The following is a 22812-nucleotide window of genomic DNA, read 5'->3' as shown; positions in this document are numbered from 1 at the left end:
GCTAGTTGAAAAGGATTTGCTTTGTCATCTTAACAGAATATTCGAGGGAAGGAATACAAAAGATCAAAGTTTTTGTGAATTCCATGGTATTGAGGGGCACGACATTCAATCCTGTGAAGAGTTCAGGAGATTACTGCAAAATATGATGGACAATAAGGAGATTGGGATTTTTTATAAAGGCGAAGAGGCCGATAGAGGAGAAATATGCACCTCTGACCATCAATCGTCAGGTTTCCCGTATAGCGCCGATCGACCGTTAATAATTTATTATGACGCGAAGAAGGAGCCGGTGAAACCAAAAGTGATAATCGAGGTACCATCTCCTTTCCCCTACAAGGACAATAAAGCAGTACCATGGAAATATGACGTTAATATCGTCACACCTGAAGATTAAAAACCCAAAGCCATGACTGGAAGCGTTGGGGAAGTAGGTCATTTCATTCGTAGTGGAAGATGTTATTTGAAAGAGGTCGAACCTGTAACACCCCCTAACCCCAAACCGTCGCCGGAACAGGGCTACGAGGCATTACCAGATATATCAGACAACTTATGGATATTTTACAATTATTATAACATTCATAGTATAATTGAAGAATTATGTCCCTATAATGGACTTTCGAAACCCAACACAAGTATTAAAGTGGAATGGAACGGGACTTGTTCGAGTATTCAGAGATTTTTTTTTATTTTTACAAAAATTTCGATAGCATTTCTTCTTAATTTTTACATAAAACCCCCTGCAAATTCAAACCAAAAACCAACTAATCCAAAACCAATGGCACAATCAAAAACAATTTAAACCTAAATATATCTAAATCATAACCAATCCATTAACATAGTCATTTAATAACTAAACATTCATAATACTAATCCAAATTAACTAATAACTTCATTCATTTTTCATTCCAACTTATACCAAATTATATAATATAATATTTACCATTTTATCAAACTAATAACAAAATATGGTATACCTTTCTTACAACTAACATTACAAGCATATCTATATAACTTATACAACACCTAGTACATGCCACTTTCAATTAAGAAAGGAAACATCACCCAAAATTTGCTGGAGTCGGGATCGTTCAGATGCTGACCGGGATACTAGACTCCTATTAACCTGCGCACGGAAACAACCGCACGCTGAGTGTTCCATACTCAGTGGTATTACCATAATTCAAATTATAATAGCAATAAAGAATTTTAATTACCAGACATGTAACTATCTAATTTCACAAATATCAATTCATTCTTAAACTTTTATTAATTAATAATAATAATATAATTTTTAACTATTCTTCAATTTCCATCACATATTACATGTAACAATTTCAATCACTACATGAACATTAAGTTCATGCCTTTTATTTTTAGTCTCAATTTCAATCCACTATTTAACTTTTCCGTTTCTTTCAATATTTCAATAATATAATCAATCAATTTATTTTAAATTTCTCATCTTAGATATTCACCCTATTAACAAATCTGGACTTTGACGGATACACGGATTCCAACCCAAACACACCTGTACGGCACATTGTGCCTAAAACGGTACATAGTACCTGATCAGTATACGACACATAAAGTGCCTAAAACGACACACGAGGTGCCTGATACGACACACGAGGTGCCTGAAATACGACACATAAAGTGCGTGATCAGTAAAGTCGGCAAATTCTCGTACACTTCCAGATCCTATGGCATGCCAATTATATCCGACTTAGCCCGACTAGTTAATAGGGTATTTCAATTCTCAATTCACTTTCATTTCTATTCCAAGATTACTTTTCAATTAAAATTTTCACATTCAAATCAATTTACAATTCAATTATACATACACATTCACCATTCAATTCAATTCTCATTCAACTCAAATATCAATACTTACCTTATAATTCACTTATTAAATATAGAATTGATATAAAACATTTAATAAAAAGTAATTTGAATTATAGTAATACAAACCGTGAATTTCTCGTTCTAATCCTCGATAGCTTTCTCCTTTCCTTTGTGCGCCGATGTCTTGGGTTCTTTGTTAACTACGAAAATAATAATAATTTATAATTATCAATATAACACAATTCAATTAAATCCAAGAGCCTAAACATGCAAATTTAACCATTTTTATACACATAATTCCACTATTTACTTATATGTTCATTCAAAGCTGTCTACTTAAGTCATTGTTACTAAATCCTTTATATCTTGAGCTAGAAAACTCCAAATTAAGATCCACTAATTTTCCCTAAAACTAGACTCACATATCTTCTTACCATAAAATTTTTAGAATTTTTGGTTTAGCCAATAAGTACAGTTTATTCTTTAAAGTTTCCCCTGTTCTGCTGTCAAATAGTTCCGACCATTCTTCACTAAAAATTAATTATATCATATTACAGAACTTGGATAATATTCCCGTTGATTTTTCCTGAAAATAGACACATTAAGGATTCTAAACATATAACTTTAAGGCTCTAATTATTTTTCTTCAATTTTTTGTGATTTTCCAAAGTCAGAACAGGGGAATCCGAATTTATTCTGACCTTGTCTCACAAAACTCATTATATCTCATAATTTACAATTCAAATGCTTATATCATTTATTCTATAAGAAACTAGACTCAATAAGCTTTAATTACATATTTTATTCATCCTCTAATTCAATTTATACAATTTTTGATGATTTTTCAAACTTAAACTACTGCTGCTGTCCAAAATAGTCTTAGTACAAAATGTTGATTTACTTTAATTTCAATTTAATCCTAACTAAATTCACTTACTTTTCTATCTTAATTCATACTTTATTTCTATTCAAATTTTGTCCAAACTCATACTTCACTATTAAATTTCCAGCATATTTTCATAATTTCGAATTTATTTCCATTTAATCCCTAAAACTCAAAACTTATAACTTAGTTTACGATTCAATCCTTTATTCAATTCTAATCAAAATTTCTATCAAATAAACCCCTAATTCCATCATTTTGTTCATCATGAACAATATTTAGAATTCTAACAACTTTCAAAATATTAATTTAATTTCATCAAAACTTTGTTCTAAAGCTTTTAAAACATTAAAATTAAATAAAAAGGGCTAAATTAACTTACCTATTAAACTTTCAAACCTTCAAACCCTAATTCTCCCTTTTTCTTTTCTTTCTTCTTTCTTCCTTTCCTTCCCCTGCTTTTCGTTTGCCTATTCTGTTTCTTTTCTTTGTTCTTTACTTTATTTTCTTTCTTTTATTTGTTTTAGTTGCTAATAATATATTATAATTTAATTTAATCAATCAATAACAAATATCTAAGAAAAGCCTTAGATTTTTTTTACAGTTTATGCCGCCTCATCTATGCTAATTGGTAAAATTGCTAGTTTGGTCCTTTTTATTTTCTATTGATCTATAATTGAACCTTTGCCCTTTATTCAATTTAGTCATTTTTACTAATTACTCTAAATTAAGCTAAATTCACCTAATTTAAACCTAATTAAACACATCGCTAGACTCATAAATATTTCTAGTAATTATTTCGAACTCGATTTACTAAGACGGAGGCCCGATAATGTACTTTTTTCGGTGCCTGTGAATTTTGGGTCATTACAGAACCAGTGAAGAAGAACAGTGACTTGAAATAGAAAGGAAAAGCACCGATGCACGTGACCGAAGATGAGTATGAAACTGTGTCTGAACAAGAAGCTAAAAAGCCTGTGAACGAGGAGGAAGCACAGGAATTCTTAAAATTTATTAAGCACAGTGAGTACAACGTGGTGGAACAATTGAGTAAGCAGCCAGCACGAATTTCGGTATTATCTCTGCTGTTAAATTCAGAACCGCACCGGAACGCCTTGTTAAAGGTGTTGAATCAAGCTTACGTGGCAAACAATATATCTATTGAGAAGCTTGACAGATGGGTGAATAACTTGAATGTGGATAATTTTATTTCTTTTTGTGATGATGAAATACCGCCCAATGGTAGAGGCTCAGTGAAAGCATTGCATATCACAACCCGTTGTAAAGGCTATATAATACCGAACGTGCTCATCGACAATGGATCGGCACTCAATGTCATGCCTTTGGCCACACTTTCCAGGATCTGATAGATTTGTCCTATCTAAGGCCCTGCCATTCTACAGTAAGGGCATTCGATGGAACAAGACGAGAAGTCATGGGAAAAATTGAGATCCCCCTAGAAGTGGGTCCCTACATATACGATGTTAAATTTCAAGTCATAGACATTACACCATCATACAATTGTCTCTTGGGAAGACCTTGGATCCATTCTGCTGGAGCAATCCCCTCATCCCTCCATCAAAAGGTGAAATTTATCATGGATGGGTGTTTGGTCACTGTCGAGGGAGAAGAAGATATTGTAGCATCCATTTCTACCGACACACCATACATTGAAATGAGTAAAGATGCTATAGAATGTTCCTTCCGATCCCTTGAATTTGTCAATGCCACATTCGTCGCCGAGGGAAACAGAATTCCCGCGCCAAAACTGTCAAAAAATACCAAGATGGGTATCAAGATGACTGTGGGAAGAGGAGCTCGAGCAAGGAAAGGTTTGGGAAGGTATCTGCAAGGAATAGTCAGGGCCTTAAAGTCAATACATCACAAAGCTCGATACGGTTTAGGGTTCCAACCAGATATGCGTCAAAGAAGAAAACAGTGGAAGAAGGATCAGGAGAGAAGAATTGCGAGAACTTTAGGCCGAGAAATAAAATGGGAGCCCATAACGTACCCTCCTTTGTCAAAAACATTTACATCTGCAGGGATGATATACCCCGGACAGGATAATACACAAAGCACGCTGTTATTAATAGAAAGAGGTCTTCAGAATGTCAGTATAAATGTCATTGACAAAGGAAGTGAGGCAATTAAAGATGTTTCAACGATACACCCTTGTCCTCCTGGTTTCATGTTGAACAATTGGACTGCCGAAGACCTTCTTGTAGTTTATAAGTCTTCAGAGTAATGCTCAAACATTAACCTTCTATTGTGTCCTTAGATATAATAGAATTCTTTTGTAAAAGCTTGCATTCGCTCTTTATCATTTAAATGAATATCAATAAAGATGCATTTTGTCACGATCTTTCGCATTATCACTAACTTTATAATCATCTTCTCATTTCATAGCCTATCTGTACATTTGCCTCACACTATGCGATAATATTTCATTTGTTGGTTCCAATACTTGGATGCCCTTTCATAGTTTCCTTTTCCATTCAACTTTCAGGTGCTCAGATATCAACGGCATGAACAAACCCGTTACGAGTCATAAAATTGATTTTGAGAAGGCTGTTTGTTTAAGAGAATTCAAAGCCGAAGAAAATGCTAAAGACTATGTCTCGTCTCCTGACTTGCTAAGAATGGTGGACAAAGAGGATAAATAGATTTTGCCTCATCAAGAATCTGTTGAAACAATAAATTTGGGAACTGAAGAAAGGAAGCAAGAGGTGAAGATTGGGACCTCTATTTCAGGGGGCACCAGGCACAATTTGATTGCTTTGCTCCGCGAGTACAAAGATGTATTTGCATGGTCATATCAGGATATGCCAGGATTGGATGAAGATGTAGTAGTCCATAAACTCCCATTAAAGCCAGAATGCAAACCTATTCAACAAAAGCTAAGACGGATAAGACCTAAGATGTTGTTGAAAATAAAAGAGGAAGTCAAGAAGCAATTCGATGCTGGCTTCCTACAAGCCTCCAAATATCCAGAGTAGGTGGCTAATATTGTCCCAGTACCAAAGAAAGATGGCAAAGTTCGAATGTGCGTGGACTATCGTGACCTAAATCGAGCAAGTCCTAAAGAAAATTTTCCCTTACCACACATTGACACGTTTGTGGATAACACAGCAAAACATTCATTGTTTTCTTTCATGGATGGATTCTCAGGGTATAATCAGATCAAGATGGCCCCTGAGGATATGGAGAAAACTACCTTAATAACAATGTGGGGAACATTCTGCTACAAGGTGATGCCATTCGGGTTAAAGAATGCTGGGGCAACATATCAGAGGGCTATGGTGACGTTATTCCATGACATGATGCATAAAAAAATAGAGGTCTATGTCGACGATATGATTGCTAAATCTTGAGGGGAAGAAGAGCATGTAGTAAACCTGAAGAAGTTGTTCGACAGACTGAGAAAGTTCCAGCTAAAGCTCAATCCGGCCAAATGTACGTTTGGGGCTACCTCAGGAAAATTTCTTGGCTTCATTGTCAGCGAGAGAGGCATTGAAGTTGATCCAGATAAAATAAAAGTCATTCAAGAGTTACCACCTCCGCGCACGCAAAAGGAAGTCAGAGGATTTTTAGGGAGATTAAACTACATCGCCCGATTTATCGCTCAACTTACCAACCAATGCGACCCAATCTTTCGACTCCTTCGAAAACATAATCCCGAAGAATGGAACGAGGAGTGCCAAGTGGCTTTTGACAAGATAAAACAGTATTTGTCTAGTCCTCCAGTTCTAGTACCGCCAATGCCGGGAAGACCATTGATATTGTATTTGACTGTGTTCGAGAATTCAATGGGTTGCGTACTGGGGCAACATGACGAGTCAGGAAAGAAAGACAAAGCAATCTACTACCTCAGCAAAAAGTTCACTGAATATGAGGCAAAGTATTCGTCTATAGAAAAATACTGTTGCGCTTTGGTTTAGGTAGCTCGGAGATTCAGGTAATATATGCTGTATTATACGACATGGCTAATTTCAAAATTGGACCCAATAAAATACATGATGGAATCACCTGCACTCTCAGGAAGAATGGCATGATGGCAGATCTTACTATCAGAATACGACATCGTCTATGTAAGCCAAAAGTCGATAAAAGGGAGCGCAATAGCTGACTTCTTAGCAACTCGAACAATAGAGGGATACGAGCCATTGAGATTTGATTTCCCAAATGAAGACTTGATGTGCATTACAGAAAAAGAATGTGAGTCATCAAAAGAAAAGTTATGGAAGATGAGCTTTGATGGTGCATCGAATGCATTGGGGCATGGGATTGGAGCAGTCTTAGTATCACCAGAAGGGAACCATTATCCGTTCACTGCTAGGCTGAACTTTTTCTGCACCAATAACATAGCGGAATATGAGGCTTGCATCATGGGACTGCGTGCAGCAATTGAACGAAACATCCAAACTTTAGAGGTATACGGAGACTCAGCATTAGTGATTTATCAAATCCGTGGAGATTGGGAAGTGAGGGATTCAAAATTAGTCAAATACAGTAATCTCGTGGCAGGTTTGATTAAAGAATTCAAAGAAATAACTTTTAATTACTTTCTACGAAAAGAAAACCAATTAGCTGATGCCCTGGCCACTTTGGCTTCAATGTTCAAAGCAAACAGAGAAACAAAAATAATGCCTCTTCAAATGAGCATATATGAAGTCCCTGCACATTGTTTCAGCATTGAAAAAGAGCCAGATGGACGGTCATGGTTTCATGATATCTTAGAACACATCAAGAATCAAAGGTATCCCAAGCAAGCAAATGAGAACGACAAAAGAACAATCAGAAGAATGGCAATGGGATTTGTTCTTGATGGGGATATCCTGTATAAAAGAGGAAATGATTAAGTGCTCTTGAGATGCATGGATGCTGTTGAAGCCAGAAAAATACTTGAAGATATCTATAAGGGAACCTGTGGGACACATGCCAATGGTTTCACTATGGCCAGGAAGATTATGAGACTAGGTTATTACTGGTTGATGATGGAAAGCGACTGCATTAGTTTTGCAAGAAAATGCCACAAATGTCAAATTTATGGCGATAGGATTCATGTAGCTCTTTCGCCCCTTCATGTCATGACTTCTCCGTCGCCTTTTTCTATGTAGGGCATAGACGTTATAGGGCCAATCTCCCCAAAAGCTTCTAATGGACACCGGTTCATTTTTGTGGTCATTGATTACTTCATAAAATGGATAGAAGCCGCTTCGTTTGCCAATGTGACAAAGACTGCAGTTTGCAAGTTTTTGAAAAAGAAAATCATTTGTCGATATGGTTTGCCTGAAAGAATCATTTCAGATAACGCTATGAATCTGAACAACAAGATGATGAAGGAGGTGTGTAAACAATTCCAAATAAAGCATCATAACTCATCACCCTATCGCCCGAAAATGAACGGAGCTGTTGAAGCGGCCAATAAGAATATTAAAAAGATTATTGGGAAAATGACCGAGACATATAAAGACTGGCACGAGAAGCTACCATTTGCTTTGTATGCATATCGCACATCTGTACGGACATCTACGGGAGCAACTCCTTTCTCTCTGGTCTATGGGATGAAAGTTGTGCTACCTATCGAAGTTGAGATCCCCTATCTACGAATGGAGTCGAAATTAGAAGAAGCAGAATGGGTTCGAGCTCGATATGACCAGTTAAACCTCATTGAAGAAAAATGTTTAAAGGCAATCTGTCATGGACAGATGTACCAGAAGAGAATGATCACAGCCCATGATAAGAAAGTACGGCCAAGAGAATTCCATGAAGGAGAACTCGTGCTGAGAAAGATTCTCCCAATACAAAAAGATCTGCGAGGAAAATCGGCACCAAATTGGGAAAGACCATAAGTCGTGAAGAAAGTATTCTCGGGTGGAGCTTTGATTCTCACAGAGATGGATGGGAAAGAGTTACCGAATCCAGTGAACTCAGATGCTGTGAAGAAATATTATGCTTAAAAAAGAAAATCAAGATGAAAACCCGAAAAGGGCATCTAAAAAAAAAGATGATCAAGGTGAAAACCCGAAAAGGGCGTCTTGATTAACACAAAAGATTAGGATGAAAACCCGAAAGGGCGTTCTAATAAAGGAAACCCGGGCTTAAAAAAGCAAGGCGTTTTGAACAGTGGGGCAAACAGCGAAATTACGGTATTTGAAGCATTTATGAAAGCTCGAAATCTTCTACGCAAGAAGCCATGCTCGAAAAGATTCTTGATGAAGGAACGTGGAAGAGTTCATGCATTGAATATCTAGAGTATTTGTATTCGTTGAAATGCGACCCCTTCTCTCTTTATGACACTTTTTACTATTCGTAGTTAACTTTCTTTGTTTGTTACAGTTGAAATAAATGAATGTGAGGTATCCTTTTTATCCCTACCTGACTATTTTCATGCATCTCATTGTATGTTTCATTTACATGATAAATAGTGAAATGACATACTCTAAACAAAAGAAATGTTAAGCATTACCCGGATAAGAATTTGATAAGTACAAGAGCCTCAGAGCAAGGACAAAGTTCAACCAGGGGCAAAAGGGTGATATCTGAGAAACGCAGATTATTCGTGAAACTTGGAGACGGGTACAAAGCCTAAAGAGAAAGTCAAGAGTCAAAGCAATAAACGCAGATCCAAAAAAAATCGTGACGAAAAAGGGGCATACGACAAACATGCCTAAGGCACATTGCATAATCATGTAGGCATAAAGGCATTTAAGACAAACATGTGCATATCATGATAACATCATGCATGACATATACAGGTACTCCAGCAGAGCAAGAAGATATGATAATAGCTGCACTGAATCAAAAGAAAAGACGCTTGAGTTCTACCAAATGACAGGTTTTGGTATTTTGATGTTTTAATTTCTATTTTTCAAAAATCAACTCATATTGCGAGAGGTGAGTTGAGCCTCGAAACATATTGAGGTATTTTCAGTTTTTATTTTTCAAAATCAACTCATATTGCGAGAGGTGAGTTGAGCTTTTTAATTTCTGTTTTTCAAAAATCAACTCATATTACGAGAGGTGAGTTGAGCCTCGAGACATATTGAGGTATTTTCAGTTTTTATTTTTCAAAAATCAACTCATATTGCGAGAGGAGAGCTGAGCTTTGGCTCACGTGTTGAGCTACTTTCAATTTCCGTTTTTAAGGTCTGTTTTTAACTCATATTGCGAGAGGTGAGTTGAGCCTCAGGACACGCTGAGGTATTTTCAATTTCTGTTTTTTCAGTTTATATTTTTTTCAAAAATCAACTCATATTGCGAGAGGTGAGTTGAGCCCTAGGCCACATGCCAAGGTATTTTCAAATTTTGACTTTCAAATTCTGTTTTTAATTTCTACTTGTCAAAAATCAAACTCATATTGCGAGAGGTGAGTTGAGTCTCAGGACACGCTGAGGTATTTTAAATTTCTGTTTGTTAAAAATCAACTCATATTGCGAGAGGTGAGTTGAGCCTTGGCTCACGTGCTGAGCCACTTTGAATTTTTGTTTTTAATGTCCGTTTTTAAATCAACTCATATTGTGAGAGGTGAGTTAAGCCTCGGGTCACACGTCGAGGTATTTTCAAAATCTGCTTTTAAGTTTCAAAAGCTAACTCATATTACGAGAGGTGAGTTAAGCTTTGGCTCATGTGTTGAGCTATTTTCAATTTCTATTTTTACTTTTTGTTTTAAAGAATCAATTCATATTGTGAGAAATGAGTTGAGCTCAAGATCATGCTGAGTAAAGAATAAAGATTGAAGTTGATTGAAGACGCCAGATTTGGCCTCCTTGAAGTTGCAGTGGAGCAGAAGACAAGACCACAAACCCTATCTCACTGAAGCGATAGAGAAGCGGATCGAAGATGTAGACCTGATCTTTATGAAGCTGCATGGAAGCAGATCGAAGCCACAATTATCATATTCTTGAAGTTACACTGGAGAAGATTGAAGCTACAAGGCGTATATCAGAAGGTGCAGTGGGTTGAACCAAAGCTACAAGATGCAGTGGACTGAAAGGAGACTATCTGAACAAGAAGAGCACCAATGAAGTCAAGACTCAGCAAGACTGGGCAAAATTGGCCTTTCTTTGTGTCTTTGTTCTATTCTCGTTACACGACAATGAGCAAAGAGGGGCAGTTGTTATAGGCCAATTTTGGGCCGTTTTAAACTACTCAGCCCAGTTACATTTCCAAATTAAACTTAAAACTACCCATTTAACAACCCCATGCCCAAAACCCAAATACAACATAAACCCAACCTTAACCCATCAGACCCAATACAACAAACTCAATAACTAAACCTACCCAATACCCATTAGCCCAAACAAAACCCAACACCCAACAGAAGCCCAAGACCCCAAACCCTAGCCTCTCTTTACCTAACCCTATGTTCGGCGCCGCACCAACCTTCTGCCATCTGACCAGCGCCGCACCAACCCTCTGCCACTATCACCTTCACCATCCCTCTGTACCTGCAAGAAGGCAGAAAAGAAACAACAGACAACACGAAATAGGAAAAGTTTGTATTTCATTCGGCTATAAAGCCATCAAAAGAAAATGTAAAAAGGGTTCCAAGATAAAAAGTTCAATCAAAGAGACAAAGAAAAATCATTCGATTTTTAGCAAATATTACATTCATCAGCATTTAAATACAATAACATCATCAAATCAGAGATTGAAGAAACAAAAAGAAAAAACCTAAGGTAATTCTTTATTTTTAATCACTGTTTTGTTTTTTTTTCCTACACATAAATACTAAAAACGTTACAAACATATATAGAAAAAAAATATAAAATAAATAAAAAGAAAAAATCAAAAAATTTTACCTCTCCGGCCACAGTGTACTGCGGCCGGCGCTGGCGAGGCTCCGGTGATCGGACCCCTAGCCGGAGTCTCACCGGAAATCGCTCAGCCCTCACTCCCTCTTCTTTTTTTTCTTGCCCAGCCCCAAATGACTTTTTTTTCTGATTTAAAGGCTATTTATAGCCCTTGAAAACGGCACCGTTTTGGGTTTAAAATCCAAGGCATAAAACGACGTCGTTTTGCCCTGGGTCGGACCGACTCGAGCCGACCCGCTAGGATCCTCGTGTTTTTTTAAGGAAGGGGTTATTTGCACGTTTAACCCCTCCGCTTTTGTTATAATTTGCAATTAAATCTTTTGTATTTTTTTAATTTGGCCCTGAAGGTTTCCTTGTTTTACAATCTAACCCGTGTTAACGCGCAGCGTTTTGACCAAGGGTAATATTTCAATTTTGGTCCCTTCACATCTCTAGCGTGTTCAAATAAGCCCTCTCCTTTCTTTTTATTTTCAAATTCGTCCAAGATTTCGTTTTCGTTTCAAATTGGGTCCTTTTTATATTTAAATTCATTTTCATATCATTTTTGTTATTTTTTATATTATTACTGTTTATTATTCCTATTATTATTTATTATCAATGTATTATTCTAGCTAATGTCATTATTTCTAATATATATATGTATGACGTACATTTTTAAAATATTATAATATATTTGTGCAATATTGTTAGTAAGTTTTTATATTTTTTTTATATTAGGTATACATTATGTATTTATTTTAATAATACATCATATACATACCCTTTTATATATTATTCTATATATATATGTTATTAAAATCATACTTTTGTTGTTATGAATATATTTTAATATTGTTAGATATATATATTTTGTAATATTGTATGTATATTTCTAATACCATTATATATTATAACATCATTATATATGTACGAATCTATATAGTGTACGAATAGTTTTTTATTATCATTTCTAGTATAAATATATATACATATATCATATAAGTTTATATACATATCATACATGTTTCCTTATTTTTATTTTTATTAATTATATATATTATTACTATTTTATGTATATATTTTCATCTTTATTACTATTGTTGTTAATCTTAGTATATGTTTTCTGTATGTATGTATATATTTCTTGTATATATATAGGTATATATCTATGTAGTATCGTAATAGGTTTATTATTATTATTCTCAATGTGTATATACTATGTAAATGTTTTAGTACTATAATATATATATATATGTTTTTATTATATATATACATTACGTATACGTATCTTTTTAATATTATATCTTCATACACGTCATATATATTTCTCATGCTATATTACATTTTACATTTTATCTTATAAATACATGTATATATATTATTTTTAACTATCTTATGCACATTATTTTTAACTTTACATTATGTATGTATCTCTCATATCATTAGTTGTATATATTTTTTATGTTACCTTATATACATATTATCTTATATTATTATTACTAAGTGTATTTTGTATTTGTTCATGGTTTGTCTTTATTTCTTTCATATCATTATTATTGTTTTTCTAATGTTCTAGTATTCCATGTTAACATTTTTCATTAATAATGTCATTGTTTGCATCTTCGATTTATTTTAAATTCTTACTTTATAAATATTTTTTTCTTTTTTTTCATGATTTAATTAATAATCAAGGCAATATACTGATTCAACATTAAGCCATCGAATCTCATTGCTATGTTGGATGGAATTTGACGGCTCATGTTAAAACGGTATACCTTTCTCAAAAAATCGAAAAGATTAAAATTTCTCGTCTTTTCAATTGAATTACAACTGAATGTTATATTGAACTCGTATTTTTTGAAAATCAAGACAACACGTGTTTATAAGATACCAATTTTGGGCGTCGCGAGGGTGCTAATACCTTCCTCGCGCGTAACCGACTCCCGAACCCTAATTTTTCTCTGGATTTTAACGTAGACCTAAACTCAGCCTTTATTTGTTTTAATAAGAGATCTAATAGGTGTCGGATCACACCTAGAAAAAAGGATCGGTGGCGACTCCCTGTTTATTTCAAAAATCAAACGTCAAATCTCAAACCTTTTTTCAATAAATCGCCACAATTAGCGACCAAGCTAAGCCAAAATTTTTACGTCGCTACAGTAGAAAGGCAAAAGGTTGTAGAAAGAAATGCACCGTTGAAAGCCAAGCTTTAAAGCTTGAAGGGTTTTTTTTTTATGAATTACAAGAGGAGAGTAAAGGCTTAGCAGCAACGCGACTAGCGCAACTTAAACACAAATCACACCTTAAGCTTTTTAAATGCTAAGGTGAGACCTAAAAGACAAAGATAGTCTTTTTCACATTTTTTTCATACTATCTTCATAGTATGTCTCAACTCTCAACTTATTTAGTATTTTGTATAATATGTGGTGATTAAATTTGGGATAAAACAACACTTAGACCATAAATTTAGTTACTTTCCTTTCGATAAGGTGTAATGATATAGTGTTTTGATATCATGCCAAGTTATCATCAAAATTCAAATTTTAAAATTAAATTGAAAAAAACTGTCAAGTTTGGTGACTAACCTAAACTAAAATATATTTAAGGACTAAATTAAAAATAATTACCAAATTCAAATACATTAAATTTTAAGTATAAGATAATTTCTTTAAAATTTGAATCAAAGAAAGGTTGGACCACATCCTCCAAATTTTATTATAATAAACTTATATCATAAAAGTGATCTAAATCCATCAAATATTAAGTTATTTAAAAGGATTTAAAACAATAAAGTTCGAAGTCCAAAGCCGGTATTTAATTTTTCCCGCGAACCACGGCGAGCCTCAGCCCACCTGCCCCCATCAACCACCACCATTTTTTAGCTCACACTTCAAGCTCCTTTGCCTTACTTCAAAGCCACAATCTATATCTCTCCCTCTTTCTCTTTCCTCTCTTCACATAGCTTAGGCGGCCGAATCCTAGTTATGTCTACGGCGGATCCGCCGGTATCGACAACTGGCGTCGGACTTGGTTACGGCATAGCCATTGCCGTTAGCATCCTTGTACTAATCTCAACGATCATGCTGGCTTCCTACGCTTGCGTGAGAGTTAAAGCTAGTGGAAGCGGCAATCGAAGTCGCCGGAATAGCAACGGCGGCAATAGCAACGGCACGAATCGCGGCATTACCGAGGACGACTCAATGGAAGTTGCTACGGTGGTGGTAGGTCTCGACGGTCCGGTCATCGAGTTGTACCCGAAGATTATCGTCGGCGAGAGTCGCCGGCTGCCAAAGCCCAATAATGGGCCGTGTTGCATTTGTTTGACGGAATATCAGCCTAAGGATCAGATACGGTGCATCCCAGATTGTCAACATTGTTTCCATGTTGATTGTATTGACGAATGGCTACGGATGAATGCCACGTGCCCTTTGTGTAGGAATTCACCGGCTCCTTCGCAAGGTCCCACACCTTCTACTACTCCTTTATCAGCGTTGGTGCCTTTAGCCTTCAATGGTAGGTGATTGATTTTGTGGTAATAACAATAAATTAAATAATATTTGTTCCATTTAATGAAAATTTTGTACACAATTCAATTTCCTTGTTTTGTCTTTTTCTAGATTTAGTATCATTAAACCCAATTTAATTATATCATAAAATTTTAAAAAAAAACAATAATAATTTTAAAGTTTTAAGTATATGTAATGATTATGCTCGCGTTTCAATTTCAGTCACTCAAATTTAAAAAATTTTAATTTAGGTACTAATGTTTAAACTTGTTCCTATTTTGGTCACTCGTTGTTAAATTGATAATTGAAAGTCTATTTTTAACTGGTATAATAACATATTTAGTCTTCAATACTTATAGAGTCTATTAATTTGATCTTAATTCTAAATAATTTAATTAACCCTTTACATTTACAAATTCTATCATTTTGATCCTTAAACTTTCTAACCAAAGCTTTCAAGTTTTAAAATTGAGGCATTCCACATCTATTACTTGTTTTATTTATGGTTGAAATTACCCAATTCAGTACATAATCCTTTTTGTTTATATTTTTAAGAAGTTAGTGTTAGAAATTAACTAAACACGATAAAAATAATAAAAAATATAAATTTTAAAAATATATAAATAATATAGTATTTGTAAAAAAATAAATTTTCATTTTGACTAGCATAATTTTAGTTTTTAATTAATTTGGTAAATGATTTGACATTAAATCAAATTATTAGTGATATGTATTGTTATTTTGGATTTAAAAATTAAAAATAAATAGAACATGTAATAATCTCTTAATCAGTTTATAAAATAAAATAAAATAAAAACAATATCAATATCAATATAATAAAAAGACATTCAATTAATTCTTTCATATTTTTTTCTTATGAAAAAAAATTAAATGTTCATACTTTTTTTTCTTATATAATTATTGGTCAAACATTTGGATTTTTCAAAGCTATATTTTTTAACTTTGTATTTAATTTCCAATTTCAAGGAGCACCTTCAAGGACTAATTTATGTACCTCAAAAGAAATATTATATTGTTAACAACAGTAAATCTAAATTGTTATTTTAAATATTTTTCTATTTTCTTTAGCCAAAAATTTATCAATCAAAGGGTTATAGAATATTATGTTTAGAAGAAAACTAATGTAAAAAAATAAAAATAAATAAAGTTTCAAGATAAATTCATTAGTGTCAAGAATTGGATCAGAAAACGACTTGTTAATTGATAGAAGTTTTTGTTTTCTTTTTTGGGTTTTATAAATTTATAGACGTGGAATGCCTCTATTTAAAAGTTGAAAGCTCTGGTTAAGAAATTTTAGGATCAAATTGATAGAATTTATAAAAGTGAAAGGTTAAATTTATTGAATTATTGAGAATTAGGACCAAGTTGATAGAATATATAAGTATTGAAGACTAAATGTGTTTTTATACCAATTAGAAAAAGGTTTTCCGTTATCAATTTAGTTCATGGATTAACCAAAACAGAAACAAGTTCAAATGTTAGTGCCTAAATTAAATTTTTTTTTTTTAAATTTGAGTGATTAAAATAGAAACGTATGCGTAATTAGATAACCAATTGTATAGTTTTTTTTTATTATTATATCAAAATTTGTATAAGTTTACAAAGCTTTAAATATGATTATATCACATAATGTACGTAAATATAATATGAATTATTAACTATATATTGTTTTTAAATTTAGTGATTTAAACATAATATAATTATAGGCCACAAAATGAAAAATACAACATAATATAAATAAGAGAGTAAATCAACAAAATGTTAATACATAAATATTTTAAAATATATTTATAAAATAGTTATTTTTTGAATGAATTAAAAGTGGTTGTAATTCTTGTGTTTAAAAATTTTGTATAAAAATTTTATTATTTATAATATTGATTACTTTTAAAATCTTATTTTTATTATTTTTACAAACTGAGTTGATATTTGATTAACTCGTTATATCAATTCAATCATTAGCATTACAACAGTATAGATCTTAAAATTTATAAGAATATGAAATAATTTAATGCATCCTCAATATTTATAATTTTTGTCAATTTGACCCTTATTCATTTTGAGTTAAATTTCACCATCAAAAAGTACTCATATTGTTTTTTTAAAGGAAAAGCTGACTAAAACATTAGCTTTTTAACAATATTAGCGTAACAATCTACATGGTAGTCTATGCGTATTGCATGTTGACACGATACCATTTATTATATATCACATTAATAAATAATATAAAATATTAAATAATATTAAAAATTCAAATTTTAAATTATATATATATTTCATAAAATTTCAAAAAAAAATAGTATGAAATGCACGTGGAATGTCGGGGCAAGCTACTATATTTAAAATTTTAATATTTTAATTAATTTTCGTTTAAAAAATAAATTGACTCTTTCTAAAAAGTTAAATGTCAAAATTAATTAACAAGAATGATGTACACTTTAAAGGCTAAATTCATCATTATATCATAAATTAAATATAATTATAAGATTTTTTTAGTATAATTAATACCAATAATTATGAAAAAAAAAAAGAAAAAACTATACTTGGAACTATCGAGATTGCTTTTGAAGTGTAACTTTGGGATACGTGATATGTCTTAAAGATTCGAGGATTTACTTTTTAATTAAGGTATTTAGTTATAGTTAGGGTTGCTTTACTTTTAATCAAGGCATTTACTTCTACTTTGGGGTTGCTTTTTAAGTAGGGTTAGTTTGGTTCGGTTTAACCGGTTTTTTAAAATTTTCGAATTATTTTAGATAATTCAGTTAGATTTAATTTTCGGGTCTTTTATTCTATTTTTGTATTTTGAGAATTTTTGTTGAATAATTTCATTAAATATTCTAATTATATCTGTTTTTTAAGATAATGTTTAGAACTACCTATAATCTCTTCTCAAAAACATAAATGAGAAAATAATACGTTTCAAGCATTTAAACATGCATCATCCTTCATTGATAACAATACTTATACAAATTAAATTAAAACTCAATTGATTAACCTACTCGATTCTTAAACGAATATAACTTGAAGTAGGTATCAAATTTGGGATAAAGGCAGTCCAAATTTTTTTAAAAAAAGAAGGGGTTATTTATTTATTTAGGCTAAATTTGAAATTTGTGGGTCCAAATTAAATTTTACTTGCCGGAGCAATAATATATAAAAATCTAAAATTAAGTGCATTAATTTATAATAAATTAAAAAGAAGTGGTCCATGTTTGTCGGCACCAAAAAAATGCAGATTTTAGGGTTCCATTTAGGCATATGTTGGTATCGAAGTATTCAATGACATTAAATGCTGAATTCAGGCATCTATTATCGACTAATTTGTTCTTTTGGGGATTTACAATTTACATAAATTATCGATTTTGTTTAGTTTATGTGTGTAAACTATTTTTTGGTTAATTCGAGTATTTAAATTTTGATTTCCTTATTAAAATTGATATATGTTGGTAGTGATGATGAAAAAAATATGTAAGTTAATTAATTTTTATTTAATTTAATATTAATATAATTATTAATATATTTTTATTTAATTATATTTTAATGAAATGATGACGCGGTGAAAATTTGATCGACTGATATGTCTTTTTTAACAGCACTTACAACATATGCCAACTTCAGTAACAGAATCAAAGTTTAGGTATTTGAATCTAGGGGTGAGCAAAACTCGATTCGAGTTAAAAAAATTGAATTTCAAGTTAATTAAATCGAATTATTCGAGTCACCTTAAATAAGTAATTCAAGTTTCAAGTTTGAAGTTTGAGTCGAGTTGAATTTTACAATTCGAATAACTCAAATAATTCAAATAACAAATTGGTGTAAATACTATTTTGGTCTCTGTCATCTTGAAAATTAGCAAATTGGTTTCTTTCAACAAAAATTATATAAAAAAATTCTAAAAAAATATAAAGAATGGTATTTTTTTTTCTAAAATAATAATTTTAATGATTCAAGTTTATCATACTAAAGTATATTATCTTTTATTTTGTTTTGGAAAAAGCTTCAAATATATATGATTTTAAATTTATGTGCTATATCATGGAATTAGTTATGTTGTAACATGATTTTAATTTGAAATGTTAAAATTTTTTTTAATTTAACTTGAACAATTTCACTCGATTCAACTCGACTCAATTCAAAAAAAAAATTAAATTGAGTTAGGATGATAAAATAAGACTCGTCAACTGGATTAGGTTAAAAATTTTTCACTCGATTCAATCGAACGCTCACTCTTACCTGGATCGACCAAAAAATAGATTAGGTTCCTAACTCAAACAAATTGTAGCAGTCCATCTTTCAGTGGTAACGGAATAGTAGTTTCGGGACCACAAATTTTCGTCATGTTAACTCGTAAATATTATTTATAGTATAGTTACGGAGTCATTAGAGTCGTACTAAAATTTGGTTAAGAAATTTTAACGTTTAGATAGCTAATTAAAGAAAAAGAACTAAATTGTAAAAGGCGTAAAAACTTGTTAATTATTGCAATTAGTTGATTTAATAGCTTAATTATCACAAGTGGGAGGACGTATGTAGCAATTAGCTTTCTTTGTATATTCTTTAGAATTTTTTTAAAAATATATAAGTTTGAAATTTTTATAAATATTTTGAATTTTTTTGTAATCTTTGTTGAGATCAGAGAGACCAATTTGTTCACTTTTAAAATTGACAGAGACCAAAAGGGTATTTACATCAATCTATTATTCGAGTTATTTTATTTGTAAAATTTAACTCTGACTCAAACTCGAACTCGAAACTCAAATAACATGATTCGATTAACTCAAAATTTAATTTTTTTTATTTTTTTTAAATTAAATCGAATTTTACTCACCCGTGTCTCTACTTAAAAAAACTAAATTTATTTAATAACAAATACCATGTCATTGTCATATTAATTTGTATGTTATTGTAAAAGAGAAACCATGTGAGATGCATTTTCTTAAGGGCAAGTAAAACATGTGGTATACAGAGAACACTTCACAACCAAATTTCTCTTTAGTTTCCAAAGAATTCCATTTCATGTACATGGCCATTATACATGCTATATATATATTTGTTTATTATTTGATTCTTGAATTTTATTCAAATAAATCCAAATTTATAAGGTTAAAATATGTTGTTAGTCCCTATACTTTGAATAATTTTGAGATTTAATTTATGTCCTTTAAAAGTTAAAAACACAATCTTCCTGCTTTTTCAGTTTAAGAATTTTAGTCCAATCATTATCACCGTTAGTAGTTTCAGTTAAAATTTGCCAATATGACATATTTACTTCATGTTAATCATATGCTATGTCTCTCGAGGGCAACCTAATCAACATGCGAAATGGACAAATATTGACGGAAAATACTTACAATTTTAATGATTGGATTGAAACTTTTACATCAAGAAAGTACAATGACATAATTTTAATTTTTTAAATATAGAGACTAAAACTCAAATTTTATCAAAAATATAGGAAATAAGAACATATTTTAACCAATCTATAAGTTAATTGTTTAGACCTGTTCAAATTATAATTTTACTGAAAGAATATGTTTATTTTTATTTAATCTTTAATAATTTTAAAAGTACTTTTTATCAAGTTATAATATTATGTGAAATTTTTCACTCGATTCGATCGAACACTCACCCCTACCTGGATAGACCAAAAAATAGATTAGGTTCCTAACTCAAACAAACTGTAGCAGCCCGTCTTTCAGTGGTGACAAAACAATAGTTTCGGGACCACAAATTTTCGTCATGTCAACTCGTAAATATTATTTATAGAATAGTTACGAAGTCATTAGAGTCGTACTAAAATTTGGTTAAGAAAATTTAACGTTTAGATAGCTAATTAAAGAAAAAGAACTAAATTGTAAAAGGCGTAAAACTTGTTAATTATTGCAATTAGTTTATTTAATAGCTTAATTATCAAAATAGGGAGGACTTATGTAGCAATTAAGCTGTTTTTATTAATTTTTGGACGGCTTAAGGATAGAATTGGGTTAAAATGTATGTTTATATTAATGGTGAATTTGTAATTTAATAAATTAAACTTAAGTAAAATAATGGTAAAAAGATGATCATCTTCTTTAGTGGAAATTACCATCTAAAAACCAAGTTGGGAAACCTCCATTGAAGGCTTTGAAGCTTCGGCAATGTTAATGTTTGCATGTAAGTGGGGTTTTCACCCGTTTTTAGTAAATTTTATGTTTTTGAGATTGTTGCAATTAAGTCCAGTTAGCCCGTACCTTCGTTTTTGAATTTGTTAAAAATTTTAGAAGTTTCCATTGACAAATCTTAAATTTTCTTGATTATAATTATGTGTTTGAAGCTTTGATTGTGATTTTTGGTTGTTTTGTAAAGTGATTTTAGTTGGCTTTTAATTAAAGGATTAAATTATTTAAATGTTAAAATCACATGATTAATTGGTGAATAAAAGGTGTTTTATGAAATTTTTGGAAGCCTTGAACATTCGTTTGGTATTCTGAGTCTTTAGAAATGGTTAATTTGATTATTTTCGGGTTAAGGGGCTAAATTGCATAAATTGTAAAATTTTGGGGTAAATGTGTAAATTTTGAAAATAAAAGTATATAAAATGTAGAATAAATTGGAATATGAAATGTAAGCTAATAATTGAGAAATTTTACATTTTAGATCAGGAAAGCTAATAATTGAGAAATTTTACATTTTAGATCAGGACCTCCTTGATTTATGTGGAAAAAGAAATTTTGTGAAATAGTCCTTGAACTTCTGTAACTGTTACAATTTAGTCCAAATAAGTTCGTTCGGTTTGTAATTTAGTATCTATGTGAATTATATGATTGTATGATATGAAATAGTGGATATTAATTATTCTATTGATGATACAAAGTTGTTTAAGAAAATATTGTTGAATTTTAATACTTAGGTCGAATAAACGCGAGATATAGTACAACTAAATGATGGCATGTTATGCAAGGTTGGAGTAGATATTGATGTGACATGTTTTATATATATTTTCCTGAGTATAACGACGTTTAGCATTTGTTGCGAACTTTCGTGTTATACTACCCTAATCTGGAGTGTTATGGGGGCAGATGTATAGCCTACGAGCTAGACACTTAGTGCCAAGGCGTGTTATCAGTTGGATTAGCTCATATGAGCATTTGGCATGTTTCATTTGGATTGCTTGTGTGCTCATATCTATAAGCCGTTCATCAAGTCGTAAATTATTGTATTATAACCTGTTTCATGACTTGAATGGCATGACATGTACTTGATATCCTGACTTGACTCTGTTGTGGATATGTATGTTTTCCTGGAAAATTATTATTTGAGATTTGAATTAAGCTATGCAATTCATCGGTTTGACGTTGTGGATGACAAGAAACATTTGTTGTTGAATTATGTTTGATTAAATTGTTATAGTTACTGTCGTAACCATTTTTTTGAAAAAAAAAACGGGAATCGACTTAGATTTTTGGAAATGAAAACGAATAGAGGAGTCGCCACCAATCTTTTTTGATGAGGTGTGATCGGATCACCTTAAATTAATCATTTTAATAAAAGTTAAGATTTACTAAAACGATAATTTTTGGTCTACGAAAATCAGAAAATGAGTTCGGGAGTCGGTTACGCACGAGGAAGGATTAGCACCCTCGATACGCCCAAAATTGGTTCCTAGTTGATTGATTAGTGTCTTAGTGTCGAAAATTTGAAAACTTGAAAGAATTTAAAATACGATCCCTCTTTGTAAAGAAAATGCTCAAATGTTAAGGACCTTCTTGTCTCACAATATAAA

General features: G+C 31.8%; 1 protein-coding gene across 1 annotated transcript; it reads left to right on the top strand.

Moving 5' to 3' along the window:
* Positions 1 to 14287: 14287 nt before the first annotated feature.
* On the top strand, positions 14288 to 15096 carry LOC107928046 (putative RING-H2 finger protein ATL69). Its single transcript, XM_016859200.2, has one exon. It carries the CDS (start codon positions 14505 to 14507, stop codon positions 15039 to 15041), a length of 537 nt encoding a protein of 178 aa, XP_016714689.1. The 5' UTR covers positions 14288 to 14504; the 3' UTR covers positions 15042 to 15096.
* Positions 15097 to 22812: the final 7716 nt, after the last annotated feature.

Source organism: Gossypium hirsutum, chromosome A06, assembly GCF_007990345.1.
Source record: "Gossypium hirsutum isolate 1008001.06 chromosome A06, Gossypium_hirsutum_v2.1, whole genome shotgun sequence".
In the NCBI taxonomy this organism is placed as follows: domain Eukaryota; kingdom Viridiplantae; phylum Streptophyta; class Magnoliopsida; order Malvales; family Malvaceae; genus Gossypium; species Gossypium hirsutum.
The sequence above is the reverse complement of the archived record's forward strand: the minus strand, read 5'-3'. Positions and strand labels throughout refer to the sequence as shown.